The 18843-nt window shown below is 40.1% G+C and overlaps 1 protein-coding gene across 1 annotated transcript in view; it reads left to right on the forward strand.

Annotated features, from left to right (window-relative positions):
- Nucleotides 1-3339, forward strand: part of TM9SF3 (transmembrane 9 superfamily member 3) — a 38476-nt gene extending 35137 nt beyond the window's left edge. Inside the window, exons 13-15 of the mRNA XM_069980484.1 lie at nt 26-109; nt 563-639; nt 1985-3339. Coding sequence (XP_069836585.1) covers nt 26-109; nt 563-639; nt 1985-2052 — 229 coding nt within the window. The 3' untranslated portion in view covers nt 2053-3339. The remainder of the gene's footprint in view (nt 1-25; nt 110-562; nt 640-1984) is intronic.
- The last annotated feature ends 15504 nt before the right edge of the window (nt 3340-18843 follow it).

The following is an 18843-nucleotide window of genomic DNA, read 5'->3' on the forward strand; positions in this document are numbered from 1 at the left end:
AATTTTTTCCTCCTTTTATTTTCAGGCAATGGACAAGTTTTCTTTCTGCTGCCTCCACTGCAATTTATGTTTACATGTACTCCTTTTACTATTACTTTTTCAAAACAAAGTAAGTATTGCTGGTTTGTGCATTTTCTTCTTCCGTAAGACTTTGTCACTTTATCATGATTATTGGCCTATGAGAAAAGGGCCAGCGATCAGCCAATGAAGGAAAAATCTATCATTGGCTGATTGCATTTTTTAAAAAAATTTTTTTTTTTTTTTTTTTTTTGTGGAGCCATTAAAATCCATCTCTACTCTGCTGCACATCATCTCTTGTAAATGGAAATTTGTGGCCAGTTATGAGATGGATAATAGGCCGCACGAGCGATACAGTAATCTCGTGTGTGGCTCTGCAAACAAGAGCTGATCAGCGCACTTTTCGCACTAGTCGGGCAATAGAAAATGACCCTGCATCACCTACTAATGCTTTTTCTTTTATGCCCTCAAGATTGCAGTAGCAGTCTAGTTTAAGGAAAAAAAATTGAGGTTTCTTAACATTTTTCTTATTTCCACCCTCTAGAATGTATGGATTGTTTCAAACATCATTTTACTTTGGATATATGGCAGTATTTAGCACAGCCTTGGGAATCATGTGCGGTGAGTGTTTAGTAGTTTGTCATATCTTGTAGTTTATATTGATTTGAATATTAAGAATAAAAAATATATCTATTGACCCTTAATTATTAATCTGTTTGAAACCAGGACTGCCGGGCTTTGCCGACACCAAACAGTCAGAGCTCAGCTTTCTTTTTTTCTTCCAGAGTTCAGTACAGTATGAAAGCTGAGCTGTGGTGGTTTGATGTGGGCAAAAGCAGTTGTGGTTTCAGACCGATTGATAAATCTGCACCATTGTGGAATATAGGGCAGAGTATAAAAGTCATAAATAGGGCATTATGTATCAAAACGTTCCAACAATAAAAATGGTAAGTACATAGCAAGCAATTGGATCTTCGCTTCCTATGTGAAAGCTGCACTGGGGTGGCTATGGACCGATTCAGTTTATTTCTGTTCAGAGATTGTGATACTTTTATTTTTGCCCCAAACAGGGCCCTACCCCCCTTCTTTAATTTCAAAAGTTAGTTATACTACATACACTATGTACACAATAAAATGCAGTAAACAATTGCAGAATTAGTGCTTTTCTTCCTTCCCACTGTAATAACATTAACGTTTACGCCGGAAATGGTGCTAACAACTTCAACCCAATACAGCTTTTTTGACAGAGAAAAAAGTTTTAGCTCTTATTACTGAAGAACCAAAATTGGCAATAATTAATCTGTCAGCTGCAAATTAGGTTCCAAACTGTTGACACTGTTAGGACAAGGAGACACATTGTACCTTTCATATATCTGTCTGTGCTTCCATAATGTTAAAAACGCTTTTATTCTATGGTGCAAAGTGTCAGAGGTGTTCCCAAGCTCTAGAGCCATTAGCACTTCAGGAGTTTGTGAAAGCCTTTTTGGCTGTTTGCACTGGAGAATAAAAGCATGTTTCTACATTCTGTAAGCAAAGCTGGGTATATGAAACGTACCATGTGTCTTCATGTTATAACTGCTATGTAACTGTCAGCAGTTTGGAACCGGAATTCCAGCTGAAAGATTTAATTTGAATGTGTTATCCGGCCTTCTAAAATTCATTGCCTGTCTTCAGGATTGGCCATCAATATTAGATTAGCAGGAGTACGACTCCCAGCACTCTTGCTGATCTGAAGGGTCCAGACAAGCACTGCAGCCTCTTCAAACAGCTGATTGGTTATGGTGCTGGGTGCTAGACTGCTGTTGGTCTCCATTAATGTTATAAGGCTGGGTAACCCAGCTTATTGTTGTTCAAGGTCACACCATAGTCAGTCAGATGTGGGCAATTATTTAGTTATGCAGTTCTCACTAGGGTCAGTTGACTGGATGTGACATTTGACTGTATGTGTTTTATTTTTCTCTTCTAGGAGCAATTGGTTACATGGGAACAAGTGCCTTTGTTCGGAAAATTTACACTAATGTGAAAATTGACTGAGGGATCCAATGGAAATGGGAACTGTGGATCAGTTACTACTTTTTTTCTGGGGCTGGGGGTGAAACATGCACATTAGTGCCAGAAGAGATTGGGTTTTAACACTGGGTACTGTGTTGGTCTCCGTTCTGTGGATGGCTTAAAATGGCATCTATTTCATTGATCCTAGTTTTCTTACAGACTGCTCTTTCCAACAAGTCACAGCAAATGCTTGGATTATATGCAGTAAGCAATTACTACAGTACATGGCTAATCTTCCCAAAAAAAAAAAAAAAAAATCAACTAGCTCATAAAAGATGAATAGACTAGCTCTCTTCAGTGAAGAGGACACACGGTTTATTTAATGCATTTGTTCCATTCAATAAATAAGAGGGAATCTTGGCTGCTTTAACTAGTTGATTAGTAGTCTTCTTGGTACCTTCTAAACTCTAATATCGTTGTTCCGGGAAATTTCCTTTTCTCTTCTTTCTGTTGCCACTTTAGAAATGTATGTTGATATTTTGCCTGTGGGTGTCTTAATGGCTTTCTGTGTCCAATGACATCTGCACCACAGAAAATAAAGAAATCTGCATGTAATATGGGTTTCTCATGCACTTGGACCAATCTCCCACGTATTTATCTCTGCAAGAACACAATGAAACTGCATTTTAAGAATCCATACAAGGACTAAAAGCAAATGTTCTCCGCCCTGCAGTTTACTGTAAATTGTAAAATCATTTAAAGGAATAGAATTTGTTTTTATGGCCATTTTGTGGTCTGCATAAGATGTTTTAACTCCACTCTAGTAACCCTCTTCCTTCCATTGTTGATTTTGGTTTGTTCCATGTCTTGAAATGTTTTCTAATTATAATTTTTTTTATTTTATTTTTTTATTTTGTTGGGGACTCAATGAAGGCTTTACTCAAAATGAGAGGGGAAATACATGTATATAACATTAAATAATGTAACTTAGGATTAGATCCCAATTGTATTTGGATGTACAGGTTTATTACAGATTTTTCTTTCTTTTTTTTTTTTTTTTTCTGAAATTGATTTGATGTACAAAACTCTGTGGCGTCAGGTGGCTTTTCACATCTTGCCTGCCATTGCATGAGAATTTTTGTTTTTCCCATTAAGTGTGTGTCAGGTTTGTTTTTTTTTTCTGTTCTCTCTGAAAATCTTACACAGGAAAGGTTTGTAATTTAGAACATTTAATTTTTTGTTAATCCTGTCTGGACACCTGTGTAACATCTGAAGCATTGTGGCTTTAGAGTGTTCAGAAAACTGAAATAAAATTTTCAGACAAAATCATTCTGAATATGGAATCTTTGTTTCATTTTTTTTTTTTTGGACATCATCTCTGCCTTGGAAATAGCAGATTGTATTGCATTTGCCCTCCCCATACAACGGCTGTTTTACAGTACAGCGCTTAATGTTTCGGGGAACAAAAGGTGGCGTTCTGATAACAAGTTTTATATTGTTTGCACTGATAATTTCCAAACAATAGCTTTGCTAAAGCCTCTACTGTGTGTGTATATACATATATTCCTCACCTACTGTATCATAGGAGCAGGCTGGGAAATAAAGTAATATTAATCTGGTGATATACAATTGGAACTAATGTGGAAACATTTTGTAAAATTTCGATGTTTTAATTCAATTTTTTTATCATAAGGTAATGTTTATTTGTTCAAATGGACACTGAACCTAAATGCTTGCTCTGTGAAGCTTAAAGGGGTTGTATGTTAAGTTTACTAATGTATAATGAAGTGAAACAGCTGTTGTATGTTATGTTGTAATTTTTCAACATTTACATGATTTCTGCAGTTGCAGCTGGGATTTGGCTACAGTTGCATCCTACTCTGGACACAATTGTATCAAACCTTCTGCTACCAGGTCTTTGGGGTCTTAACCCCTAGACGACCCTGGACGTAGGATTACGTCATGGAAGTCTGTCCCCAGACGACCCATGACGTAACCTTACGTCCTGGGTGTTTCTCCCGCTATGAAGCGTGCTCCGGAGCGGAGCGCACTTCATAGCAGGTGGGGGCCGGCTGCAAGCAGCAGCCGGGACCTCACCGGTAATGACACGCTGCAGCGATCGCGCTGCCGCGTGTCATTAACCCCTTAAACGCCACGATCGCGGCACGGCCGCGGCGTTTAAGTGTAAGTGACAGCGGGAGTCCCCTATCACTTACCGATCGTTGAAACGGACCGCTGGAGGTCTCTTACCTGCCTCCGTGCGGTCCGATCGGCGATCTGCTGCACTAAGCCTGCACAGGCAGGCTCAATGAGCAGATCGCCGATAACACTGATCAATGCTATGCCTATGGCATAGCAATGATCAGTGTATAAATCAAAGTACTGTATGTAAAAGTCCCCCAAAGGGACTTCAAAAGTGTAAAAAAAAAAAAAAAAAAAAGTTCAAAACACTATTACACTACCCCAAAGCCCCTCCCCCAATAAAAGTCTAAATCACCCCCCTTTCCCATTATATAAATAAAACATAAAAATAAATAGATAAACATATAATATACCGTAGCGTGCGTAATTGTCCAATCTATTAAAATATAACAAGCGTCATTGTGATCGGTAAACGGCGTACATGAAAAGAGGGGAAAAAGTGCACAGATTACCGATTTTATGTTACATATATTTAAAAAAATCAATAAAAAGTGATCAGAACGTCCGATCTTCACAAATATGGTATTAATTAAAACTAGAGATCATGGCGGAAAAAATGACACCCCATACAGCCCCGTAGGTGAAAAAATAAAACCGTTATAAGCGTCACAATAGGCCCATTTTATTAATATTTAATTGCCAAAAAAAAGGATTTCATAAAAAAATACATATATAACATTAGAGAATCTGTGTAACCTGCATATGGTTATGTTCGGACTGACCTATAGAATAATAGTGTCATGTCGCTGTTACCATATAGTGTATTACGTAGACACAGAAACCCCTCAGACGTTACCATATTGCATTCTTTTTTACGATTTCACCAATTTATACTTCATAAATAATATATTTGGAATTCCATCATACATGTTATGGTAAAATGAATGACGCCATTACACAGTACAACTATTCCTGTAAAAAACAAGCACTTACATGGCTTGTAGATAGAAAACTGAGAGTGCTTGAGCTCTTAGAAGGGGAGGAGGTAAAAACAAAAACACTAAGATCAAAATTTGCGCGGTCCACTGGGTCATTTTGGGTCTGGTCCTCAAAGGGTTAAAGAGTCACTGTCGTGAATTTTTTTTTTGCAGAAATCAATAGTAATAGTAATAGTAATTGGGTTTATTGGCTGAAAAATGAATTTTTATCATAAAAAAGCAGTTTGAAGCTCTCCCCCTGTCTTCATTGTTCTATGGAGAGAGGGAAAAGAGACACCAAAGCAGGACAACAAAGAGTTAATTAAAAGCTACATTACCCTCTCTCCTCTGATGTCACCACTGACCTCTGAATAGAAGTCTGAATAGATCCCCGCTGAGTAATCCTTTGTTCTGTTTTCTGCTGCTGACATTTCTCCTCCGTCTCTTATCCCCCCCCCCCCCCCCCCCCCCCCCTTCATAGAACAGACAGGACGTGTCTGATTGAGATTTCCTGATTCTGAGCAGTGGATGACAGAAAGGAGAGGGGGGACCTGGGAAAAGGCTTTTTAAATGCAGGTAATGGCATATTTGCCTAATAAACCCAATTACAAAGCTTCCTAAAATTGCCTGGACTATTGATTTCTGCAAAAAAAAAAAAAAGAAGAACCGTGAAAAGGCCACACATGTTCTCAACAATTCTGTGTGTTGGTGTCATATTCTTGTCGAGGCAACTGTCCCATGGTCAGCAAGTTTCATGCAGGAGCACGATTTTGATGGAGAACTTGCGGGATGGTTGCCTTAACAACCCAATCCCCCAGCGTGAGCTCTGTCTTTATACATCAGACTGTGGAGAGCATGTTTATCCACATCATGGCATCATTCTTTGCTGGCAGTAGGAAATGCTGTTAAAATTCTGTGGCCGTGCTTCCAGTTTGGGGGTGCATTAGAGACGGAATTCTTCCACCGTTGGCTGTATTGTATACAACAGTGCTGCAGGAAGATTTCTGTCTCCAGCATGAGCCTGGTCATGAATTGCTGCTTCAGGATTTTTACAGCGTATTCTGCCCCCTATGAAGAATGATATTTACACTTTAAAGAGGGTATCTTGGAAGTGAAAATGTAACATTTTCACTCCCAAAACTCCACTTCCATCCAAGAGTGGTTGCTCACAAGTGATGATCAAGTTGACCCCCTCGCCATGTTGTAAGCTATAATTCACAGACTGAACTAAGGCAGAAGTGGAGTGCTTGAAACTTTTCCTGGAAAATTCCTTTAAAATGCTTTAGTTGTGAATTGAAGTACATTAGAAAGTTGACTAACTTTTTATCAAATAGTTGTCCAGAATTTTTAATAACAGAGCTGCGCTTGAACACAGGTTGACTTGGATATTCCAGTTCAGCTTCTTTCACTTAATTGGAGAACTTCAGTATGAGACATAACCTATGGACTTTATGGTGCTGTATTTAAAAAAATAAATAAATCCAGCTTTAGTAAGCAAATGCATAATCCAGAAGTGTACAAAATAGGGAGATAGATCTAAGTAAACACCATAGAAAGGCAAAGTCGGCTTCTACAAGGTATAATACACTATGCTTACGTGATAGAATGGAGGATCAACGGAGCTGAGAATTTGTAAAAAAGAGCCTAAAATTATTATTAGGTATGTGATAGCCATGCAGAAAATAATGGGAAGGGACAATAAAGTCAGTGTGTTCAGCCTTTTATAACTTTTTTTTTCTCTTAAGAAAACCAGAAAGGCCTTTTGTAAAGCCATAGAAATATCCGGCTTTAGTCATTTCTGTCCTGTTTTGATAATTTTTCTTCACTTCTCATTGTAATCCCATTACTCATCAATAGTACAAATAATAGGTTAATCTACAGTATGTACATTATAAGGCAGAGCTTTATGATCAGGAAGTCAGTTTGCTATATTGGATCTTAGAGACCACAGCTAAAGTCACTGATGTGACACAGATGTTTCTGTTAATTTACATACAGCAAATATATTAAATAGTAAGTACAGTATGCCTACCCTCTTCAAATCCCAAAGACCACATTGGCAGACTATGTCTGTGTCATATATATCCAGCACATAGCATCTTTATCATACACCTGTCAAACTTACCATGCAGTCTGATCTCCAAGTAACAAGTTATAGAGCCCATCATGAAGAGATTCAGTAGAACATGTTCTAAATCCCTTCTAATTCGGGCCATAAAAGTCCAATGAGTGGTACTACTTCTGTATGTACATGGTTTAGTGATTGACCTGATCAAGTGAATCAGCTGCAACTCACTTTACAAAGTGTTGATGTAGTTAGGGCAAGGAGATACATTACATTACCTTTCATACATTTTGCTGTGCTTCCAGACTGTTCCAGTGCAAAGTGTCAAAGGGTCATTACTCTGAAGTTTTGAGGGCTGGAGTGCTCTTTGCTCCCCCTCCCATCCTTATCCCTACAAGTTTGATTGAATCCATCCCCACAATACCTACATCAGCTCCTCCTGCCCCGTAACATGCTGCCTGCAAGTAGAACAGAATATGCAACATGACAGGTTCCCTTTAAGAGGACTATCTTAAATTAATAATCTGTAATCTTTGAGGCCTTGAATGTAGGAAAAAATAGCACAATTTACATAAGGTCCTCATATATTTAATTCTACACAGGAAAATCTGCTGCTTAGTCATTTGCAGTACTGAAGAAATGGTGCCACAGTACTACAGCACTCAATTTATTTATTTTTTTTAATGGTTTCTGTAACTCACCTCTGAGTGAACTTTCCTTGTGGTTGCAACTTATTTTCAGAGTTATGTAACAGTTTTGTACTGTTAGGTTTGAACTGCACTTAGAAGGGAATTGGTACATTAATATTTACTCAAGTTCAATGTTTTCAGTTTGTAAGAAACCAGCAATCCTGGTCTGTAAAGGCACTGAATCGTTCATAACTTTCTTTTCTGATAAATAAGTGATTGTCTGAGATACTTTGTTAAAAATCACATTTTAATAAAGGCAACAAACTATTGTACCACCCTTGTTAAAATTTTACCACAAGGTTAGTGTTTCTCACATACTGTTAATGGGTATTTTTTCTGCCTACGGTCTATGATATTAAGGGGAGGTTAATTTTAACAGTGAGAGAATATCAAGAATAAAATGCAGAAAATCACATTGTATAAATTTATTTGTATTTTGCATAGAGAAATACGTATTTGATTCCTCTGGCAAACAAGCCCTAATACTTGGTGGCAAAACCCTTGTAGATAAGCCCAGCAGGTTTTTTGTAGTTGATGAGGTTTGTTTACATAGTTACATAGTTAATACGGTTGAAAAAAGACACATGTCCATCAAGTTCAACCAAGGAGGGGATGGATACAGGAAAGGGGGAGGGGTGATAGGTTCTATACATATGCATTTATATTATTTTGCTCTAAGAACTTGTCTAGGCCGGTTTTGAAGCCCTCTACTGTTTTTGCTGTGACCAGATCCTGTGGTAGACTGTTCCACAGATTCACAGTTCTCATTGTAAAGAAGGCTTGTCTCCTCTGGAGGTTGAACCTTTTTTTCTCCAGGCGGAGGCAGTGCCCCCTTGTCCTTTAAGGGGGTTTTACCTGGAACATCTTTTCCCCATATTTCTTGTAGGGGCCATTTATATATTTAAATAAATTTAATCATATCTCCCCTTAAATGTCTCTTCTCCAGACTAAACAAATTTAATTCTTTTAATCTCTCCTCGTAACTAAGATGCTCCATTCCCCTTATTAGTTTAGTTGCCCGTCTTTGTACCCTCTCCAGCTCTAGAACATCCTTTTCATGAATCTGGTTCCAAAACTGGACAGCATACTCCAGATGAGGCCGCACCAAAGCTTTATAAAGTGGTAATATTATATCCCTGTCCCGTGAGTCCATGCCTGTTTTAATGCATGACAATATCCTGCTGGCTTTAGAAGCAGCTGACTGACATTGTGTGCTGTTCTGTAGTCTATTATCTACAAGTACACCCAGATCCTTCTCAATCAGCGACTCTCCCAGAGTAACTCCCCCTAGGACTTATGATGCATGCGGGTTATTAGTACCCAGGTGCATAACTTTACATTTATCCACATTGAACCTCATTTGCCAAGTGGACGCCCAAACACTCAGTGTGTCTAAGTCATCCTGTAACATCTGCACATCCTCCATAGACTGTACTGTACTACAAAGCTTGGTGTCATCTGCAAAGATAGAAACATTGCTGTTAATTCCATTCTCAATATCATTAATAAACAAATTAAACAGAAGAGGGCCTAGTACTGACCCTTGGGGTACACCACTTATTACCGGGGACCATTCTGAGTAGGAATCATTGACCACCACTCTGGGTACGATTATTAAGCCAGTTTTCAATCCAGTTACACATTAAACTTTCCAAACCGATAGACTTTAACTTACCCATCAGACGTCCATGAGGAACTGTGTCAAACGCTTTAGCAAAATCCAGGTACACGATATCCACAGCTGCGCCCCCATCCAGGCTTCTACTCACCTCTTTGTAGAAACATATCAGGTTGGTTTGACAGCTTCTGCCCTTAGTAAAACCATGCTGGTTATCACTTATAATACTATTAGCCACTACATATTCCTGGATGTAGTCCCTTATAAGCCCCTCAAATAGTTTCCCCACAATGGACGTTAAGCTTACGGGTCTATAGTTACCTGGGGAAGTTCGAGAGCCCTTTTTGAAGATCGGCATTACATTTGCCTTACGCCAGTCCCTCGGCACAATACCAGTAAGCAAAGAATCACTGAATATTTCATACAAGGGTAGAGAAATTACAGAACTGAGTTCCCTAAGAACTCTGGGGTGTAATCCATCAGGCCCTGGAGCTTTGGTTACATTGAGTTTGTTTAATTTATCTTGGACCATATCTATAGTAATCCAGTTCAGTACATTACATGTGTTAGCAGCACTGGCCCCACCCACCACAGCTCCATCCTCATTTGTATATACAGAACTGAAGAACCCATTAAGTAACTCAGCTTTATCCTGATCCCCAGTTATTAACTCCCCGTCACCATTATTTAGGGGTCCTACATGCTCTGACCTTGGGTTTTTTGCATTAATATATTTGAAGAATTTTTGGGGGTTTCTTTTGCTATCTATAGCTACCTGCCTTTCATTGTGAATTTTTGCTGCTTTTATTAAATTTTTACAGGTTTTGTTGACTTCTTTGTAATGTTTAAAGGCTACAGCTGACCCCTCTGAATTGTATTTTTTGAATGCCCCTTTTTTCTCATTTATAGCCCTTCTAACCTCGGTTGTAAGCCATGTGGGATTGGATTTTAACCGTTTATATTTGTTACCCATAGGAATATATTTGGCAGTACAGTTATTTAATGTGGATTTGAAGATTTCCCATTTATTATCAGTATCAGTATGTGACAGCAGCCGCTCCCAGTCTATGCCCCGAAGTTCAGCCCTTAACCCCGGAAAATTGGCCCTTTTAAAATTAAGAGTTTTTGCCCTCCCAACATGTTTTTCTTTTCTACACTTTAAGCTAAAAGTCACTATATTGTGGTCACTATTACCCAGGTGTTCATGGACAGTGACATCCCCAACCAGCTCAGCGTTGTTAGAAATAACCAGATCCAACAAGGCATCACTTCTAGTTGGCTCCTCCACAAACTGGCCCAGAAAATTATCCTGCAGGAGGTTAACAAATTCCCTCCCCTTTGTGGTTTTAGCTGAACCGTGACCCCAATCTATATCTGGGTAGTTGAGGTCCCCCATTACCACTACTGTCCCCTCCCGGTCAGCCCGCTCTATTTGTCTATTCAACTGGCCATCTACCTCCTCAGTAAAATTGGGGGGTCTATAGATTACACCAAGAATAATTTTATCACTCTTTACCTCCTTCTGTAGTTCTACCCACAATGCTTCTACATCATCAGTCATCTCCCACTATTGCATCTTTTACACTCACTTTAATATCACTTCTGACATACAGACATACTCCTCCTCCCCTTCTGCCCACCCGATCCCTTCTGAACAATGCAAATCCCTGAATATTAACAGCCCAGTCATGTGAGGAGTCCAGCCATGTCTCAGTCACACCAACCACATCAATGGACTCCACCAGAACCAAGGCCTCTAGTTCCCCATCTTGCTGGCTAGACTTCTGGCATTAGTAACCATACATTTTATATTACCATTGAGTTTAACCGCTACATTATAAGAAATAGGATTTATTACAGTGCTGTGGCTACAATCATCCTCACCGTTCATCCGCAACATATGGATCTCCCTATCCACTGGTCTTATCCTCCCCCACAGGACCCTTCTCCTCCCACCTCAATGTTCTGTCCCCTCTCTAACCTATCCGCCACTATATTACACACTACATTGTTCTCCCTCCACATCCCTAGTTTAAAAACCCCTCCACCCCTTCTAGGATTCTCTCCCCCAGCACAGCGGACCCCCTTCCATTAAGGTGCAAATTATCTGCGGAAAACAGTTTGTACCCCAATGAAAATTCAGCCCAGTGCTCTAAAAACCCAAACCCTTCTTCTCTACACCACGACTTGAGCCATGCATTTAACTCCCTAAGCTCCCACTGTCTTTCCTGCAATGCGCATGGCACAGGCAGTATTCCAGAGAATACCACCTTGGAGGTCCTTCCCTTCAACTTAGCACCTAGTTTTCTAAAATTATTTTGTCAGGAGGAATTTTGACCCACTCCTCTTTGCAGAACATTTCTATATTAAGATTTTAAGGCTGTCACTTGGGAACTCAATGCTTCCAGTCCCTCCATAAGTTGTCTATGGGATTAAGGTCTTTTCTCCATGACCTTAATGTGCTTCTTTTTGAGCCATTCCTTTATTGCCTTGGCTGGATGTTTTTGGGTCATTGCCGTGGTGGAAGACCCAGCCACGACCCATTTTTAATGCCCTGATGGAGTGAAGGAGTTTATCACTCAGAATTTTATGGTACATGGCTCCATTCATTGTCCTATTGATGCCCCCCCCCCCCCAATGTTTCCACCTCCATGCTTGACAAAATTGGGACGGTGTTATTTGGGTAATAGGCAGCATTTCTGGTTCTCCAAACACGGCGTGTATAGTTAATGCCAAAGAACTCAATTTTTGTTGCATCTGACCACAGTACCTTTTCCCAGTCACTCAGTCATCCAGGTGTTTAATGGCAAAGTTCAGATGGCCTGCACATGTGCCTTTATGAGCAGTGGGGCTTTGCGGGCACTGCAAGATTTTAATCCATTATTGCGTAATGTGTTACCAATGGTTTTCTTGGTGACAGTAATCCCAGCTGCCTTTAGATCATTAACAAGTTTCCCTTGTATAGTTTTAGGCTAATCTCTCACCTTCCCCATTTTCTTACTATTACACCAATAGTCTCCTCCTCATCCAATGTCTTACTTATGGTTTTGTAGCCTATTCCAGCCTTGTGCAGGGTTTATGATCTTGCACCCTGACATCCTTAGAAAGCGTTTTTGTCTTGCCTGTGTTGTAGAGGTTAGAGTCTGACTGAGTCTGTGGACAGGAGTCTTTTATACAGGGTACAGTTTAATGCAGGTAACAAGTTGATTAGGAGCGTCTAACTGGTCTGTAGGAGCTAGTACTCTTAAAGGGGTTATCCAGCGCTACAAAAACATGGCCATTTGCTTTCAGAGACAACACGACTCTTGTCTCCAGGTCAGGTGTGGTTTGCTATTAAGCTCCATTCACTTCAATGCAACTAAGTGGCAAACCCCACCCAAACTGGAGACAAGAGTGGTGCTGTCTTTGGAAGAAATTGGCCATGTTTTTGTAGCGCTGGATAACCCCTTTAATAGTTGGTAGGGGATTATGTACTTATTTCTCTGTGCAAAATGCAAATAAATTTATATAATTTATACAATGTGATTTTCAGAAAAAAAAAAATTTTTATATTCTCACTCTCTCACTGTTAAAATCTACCTACCCTAAAGTTATAAACTGCTTATGTCTGTCAGTGGCAAACTTACAAAATCAAATACACACTAAAGACACTATGGGCATAGCTAATATAAAATGTTTTTTTTTATTCACATGATTTGCTTAAAAACACGATACAGATAAAATATAGTATACTATTTAAAAATGTAAAAAAAATGCCCACATTACAAAACAATGATCTCTCAGTTTATGCAAACAAAAAATACCTAGGGGTGCTTTAAGAATAATATAAAAATCTTGTAGTGTGTCTACTACTCCATACTATACTTGCTCCTTCAGAAGAGTCAAATCATCTATACACTCATTATACCTATCCTCAATAGCGAATCCACATGCCCATATTGCTTCACAACCTAGAGCTGTCCCAACGCATCTTTTGCTAATAATTCTTTAGGAAGCCCTGTTAAAATGCTGGTCATGATTAGAGAACGAATCTATAATATCTGCAATAAGTATAAAAATGTTAAAATATTAAAAAAAGACATAACTGCACTCAATGACAAACTTTCTTTCAAGCCATCAGTTTGTTTATTTTTGGTTTCCTAATACAAGATTTTTATATTTTTTTTTAATACACAAGAAATCTGGTGCACAGATTTTTGCTTATTGTCTGTAAACCATTATGGACATTTCGGTTAATGGACCCTTCTTTACCAGGTCCCCCCCCCCCCCCCCGACCCCCCCCCCCTCCCATAGATGAAGGACAATAGACTCGTACCGATAAGCAGATAACCACCCTATTTGGCTAGTTTTGCTATAATTTTAGTAGATAGAATCCACTTGCATATGGCAGGCAATATACAAAGTACCATGGCTAGGCAATATGGCTGTGTAAAGGCTCCAGTCCTTTGATCCAAACCCACTCTTTACCATTCCTATTGTTCTTTCTGAAAGGAAGGATTTTTCTAAGATTGATGGAAATTCCAAAGGAATGTGGAATGTTAGGCTAAAGGGGCAGTCTCAAAGGAAAATGCATATACAATCAAAATCCTAAGGAGTCTCTGCAGATTTTCTCAGGAAAAATCCCCTTTTATTTTCAACACCATATCAATCTCTACTGGGGGCTTTCACCTCTTTCCATGTAATGGGAATAAGTCAGTGATGAAAGACAGAGCAAAATCTCCATAGACCTAAATATTCTAATGGCGACAAAAAGTTTAATTTTGGCTACCGTTTGGGTGGTTTATATAGCAGGATCAAAATTACAATGCAGTATTTTTAACAGGGAAATCTGCATTTGACAGATATGGCATGTGCTATAGAAGTATACATCATAATATAATATAGAAGTATACATCAGAGTGCCCTAATGAAGTGAGAAGAGTCTTCCACATGCACATTTGCAGTGGATTTTTCAGCTGTGTGTGAATTTGGCTTGAGCACTGTGAAATAAATGCTACCACTGCATATGTCAAACAGGTCCATGCATTCCTAAGTGACTGATTTAGCTGTTAAAGGATTGCCCCTGTGGCACCAGCCAAGGATGTACACAGTTGATATCCTTGTGTTTTTTTTTTTTTTTTTTGTTTAAATCACTGCATAGGAAAAGCATACAGTCAGGGCCGGCCTTTGGGGTGTGCGACCTGTGCGCTTGCACAGGGCGCATCACTCCCGGCCAGCTGGGGGGCGTTCAGGCAGAGCGCTCCCCTAGCTGTCCGCCCGGCGCCCTCCTCCAGTGCCTGTTCCTCCCGGGCTCCCCTCTGCCTTCTCATGGGCGCCGTGTACTGTCCTATCAATCTTGTGACCGTAAGCAGAGCAGTGCTTGCGGTCACAAGACTGATCAAACAGTACGCCTACAGCTGACGCGCTCCCTGGGGATTCCCCAGCAGAGCACGCTTCAGTGACCTCAGCGTCAGCCAGCGTCCTTGTACTTCCGGCACAGGCGCACGCTGAGGTCACTGGTGTGTGCGGTGCCGGGGACATGCCCAGAGAGCGCGCATCGGCTGGGGGCGATGCAGAAGACGAGAGCCGCGGCGTGGGAGCGAGATGTTAGGTGAGTTATGTGTTTTTGTTTTTTCAATCTGCACAAAGGAGGCAGACAACATAAAGGGGCAATCTATATGGGGCAGACAACATAAAGGGGCAATCTATATGGGGCAGACAACATAAAGGGGCAATCTATATGGAAGCAGACAACATAAAGGGGCAATGTATATGGGGCAGACAACATAAAGGGGCAATCTATAAGGGGGCAGACAACAAAGGGGCAATCTATAAGGGGGGGACAACATAAGGGGGAGACAACATAATGGGGCAATCTATAAGGGAGACAACATAAGGGGGCCATCTGTAAGGGGGATGGACAACACAGGGGGGCCATCTACAAGGGAATGGACAACACAGGTGCCATTTATAAGGGGGTCAACACGGGGGCTATCTGTAAGGGGGACTACAAAGAGGGGGCCATCTATAAGGGAGGGCTACAAAGAGGGGGCCATCTATAAGGGAGGGCTACAAAGAGGGGTACCATATACTATAGGGGGGACTACACAGAGGGGGGTTCTCAAGGAGATGCACATGGGGTCATATATAGGGAAGACTGAACAAGGGGCCATCTATAAGGAGGCTGAATAGAGGGGGGGCCATATACTAGAGGGGGATCACATAGTGTCAGCCTACTCGCTAAATGAGGGTGTAAAGGGGCCGATACAGATGTGCAGTGTGTAGAGAGATGAGGATGGTGCCAGAGTGAGGAGCCTAATATATTTGTCTAGCAGATTCTGTGGATTCGTGGCACGGAGAATGGCCCAGGGCAGAAGAAGAAGAAAATTAAAGGGGAACAACTCTGATCAGAGAAGACGTCCCCTGTGAGTCACTTGATATAACTGCACTCTAATGTATATGGTGTACAGAACCTGTGTAGAGCTGTGTCCACCTCTATATGACTGGATGAGGTGATAGTGATCTATGTACAGTGGATTATTCAGTAGTGGCGGTAGTGTTAGTCAGTATGCGGTGTTATTAGTCAGTATGTGGTGGTGTTAATCAGTATGTGGTGGTAATATGGATTTAGTATACCCGATTGGGTCAGCAACAATATAGTGGTGATGGTAGTGGTTGTGGTGTGGTGGTAATATTTCCCCCTTGTATACTAGTATTATTGGTAATATTGGTCTCAGTATACAGGATTTGGGCAGTAACAGTATAGCAGTAATATGTATGGTGATAATATTTCCTTCTTTATACTGGTATTATTGTTAATACTGGATATATATACCCCCCCCCCCCCCTAATAGCATCGCTTGTTCGAGAAAGGGGCCCAGTCATCAGCTGTTGCATTATCCACAACCAGCTGCCAGCTAGATGTATGTAAGTGCAAGTATATGTATATAGATAATGTATTTTCAATGTATAGGTGTGCATGTGTGTGTACTGGAGGTTTATATATGCATAATGTGTGTTTAAATATGTGTGACATTGTATATGTGTGTACAATATAATGTGTATGGGGGGTGTACTGTTATATAATGTGTTTGTAGTGTGTGTTCTGTTATATAATGTATTTTCAATGTGTAGGTGTGCTTGTGTGTGTACTGGATACTACTTCCCCCTCCAGCCATACACACAACTACTACATGGCTGGGAGAGGTAGTAGTTGTGTGTATGGATGGAGAGGGAAGTAGTAGTTGTGTGTATGGCTGGAGGGGGAAGTTGTGTGTGACTGGGTGAGTAGTATTTGTGTGTATGGCTGGGGGAGATATTAGTAGTTGTGTGTATGGCTGGGGGAGATAGTAGTAGTTGTGTGTATGGCTGGGGGGGGGGGGGTAGTATTTGTGTGTATGGTTGGTGGGGGTAGTAGTTGTGTGTATGGATAGATAAGTAGTAGTTGTGTGTATGGCTGGAGGGGGTAGTAGTTGTGTGTATGGCTCGGGTGATAGGTGTTGGATGTCGTCTGGAGGAGTGGGAAGCTGTAGGAGCTTTATGTCACCTTGAGGAGGTCTCAGCAGATCCCCTGGGGGGGGGGGGCGCGAAAAAAGTTTCGCACAGGGCGCCATCTACCTTAAGGCCGGCCCTGCATACAGTAAATTCGGAAAGTGTTCATACCCTTCCATGTTTGTCACATTGTGTTGCAGACTTGCACTAAAATTTTTTAAAAATCAAGTTTTCAAAGAGAAAACTAAGATAATTGTGTTGTCATAAGTACTCATAAGTCATAAGTATTTATACAGGTTTTTCTTTTAATTTTTTTTTCTTGCAAACTCCAGGAGGGCTTTTATGTGTCTTTTATTAAGGAGAGACTTCTTTCTGGACACTCTACCATAAAGCCCAAATTGGTGGAGTTCCGCAGTGGTGGTTGACCTAGATATTTCTTCAATCTACAGTACACATGAAATCTTTGGAGCTCATCTAGAGAGACCATTGGATATTTGGTCACCTCTTACCAAGGTCCTTATCCCCCAAACTTTAGCCAGCCCTAGAAAGAGTCCTGTTTCTTCCAAGCTAATTCAATTTAAGAATTAGGCAGGCTATTGTGCTCTTGGGGACAATCAAGTCTCTGAGCTCTGAGCTATATAACAATGGTTCTTTATAACAATGGAGTACAGTTGCATACATTGATATATTCATGGCCAATGTAAATCCAAAGTGATTAAGGATGTCCACAATATGTCTCTCCCAGCCGTACCATTGATGAGAAGTGTTTGCCTTCAGCTGTTTGTTTTCAAGAGATACGTAAAATGTAAGTTCAGACACAACAAATTTTTACTTTAAAAAAAAAAAAAAAAAACACGAAGAGGGCAATAAAAGTGCAGTAAGAATAATTACAAGTAGGTGACTTTGTACTGTTCATGGTAATGGAGTGGACCCAAGTAGTTTGAATATTTTACTGCTGTAGTAATAATGATTCAGTTAAGACCATTACAACAGGAAACTGCATTGAAAACAAGATAATAAATGTTTTATGGGACCATGGTTAGTCTTACCTTGTTAAATTCCAGGGCCAATTGAGTATTCACCTGAAGAATGTTAAACCTCTTCAATAAAACATGCCCCAAAATGTTTTATAGTAGATACAGAGGCTATAGCTTCCTTTTTTACAGATTTTTTGGGGGATATATTTCTTGTTGTTACTGGAAAAACATTTCACTGTCAAAGACAGGAACACTTTATCCTTCCTAAAAATGGAAACATATAGCATAAAACATTCATAGCTATCCAAATGTAATATATGTTCTTTTCAGAACTGCCGCTGTCTGATTTTATTGGTGGTAGGGGGGAACAGCCACAACTGCACTCTGGTATCTACTAAATGTCTGTTCTTTACCTTTAATTAAAAATAAAAAGTTGACTATAATCTGCATCCGAGTGACCAAATCAAGGGCCTGTCTTCTATTTTGCGATAATTTTTCCAACGGACAAAGCTCTAGTGACGTAACTATCCATCTATGGACAATTATCACAGAAGTTTTTCCAGGCAGATATAAACTTTAATAAATGGGTTGTTTGGTGCATCTTAGGTTTTCTTTAGAGGTACTGAACATCTGTGGGTAACCTTCAGTACCACCAACAATCCAGATCAAGTATGAAAAGGAGTCTGCACACCAAGAAGAAATTTGTGAGATTTTATTATTCTACTTCAATAACATCTGGGCTGTAGACTTATTTTTAATCCTTTCACTTGTTGTTCTGCTTACTTTTCATAGAATACAAATGTTCATTTTGAACTTCATAAGTCCAACATTATTAACATGATTATTCAATATTTTGGGAGAAGTGATATTTATTACAATGATACCAAATTTACGT

This window comes from Dendropsophus ebraccatus, chromosome 8 (assembly GCF_027789765.1).
Source record: "Dendropsophus ebraccatus isolate aDenEbr1 chromosome 8, aDenEbr1.pat, whole genome shotgun sequence".
Taxonomy (NCBI): domain Eukaryota; kingdom Metazoa; phylum Chordata; class Amphibia; order Anura; family Hylidae; genus Dendropsophus; species Dendropsophus ebraccatus.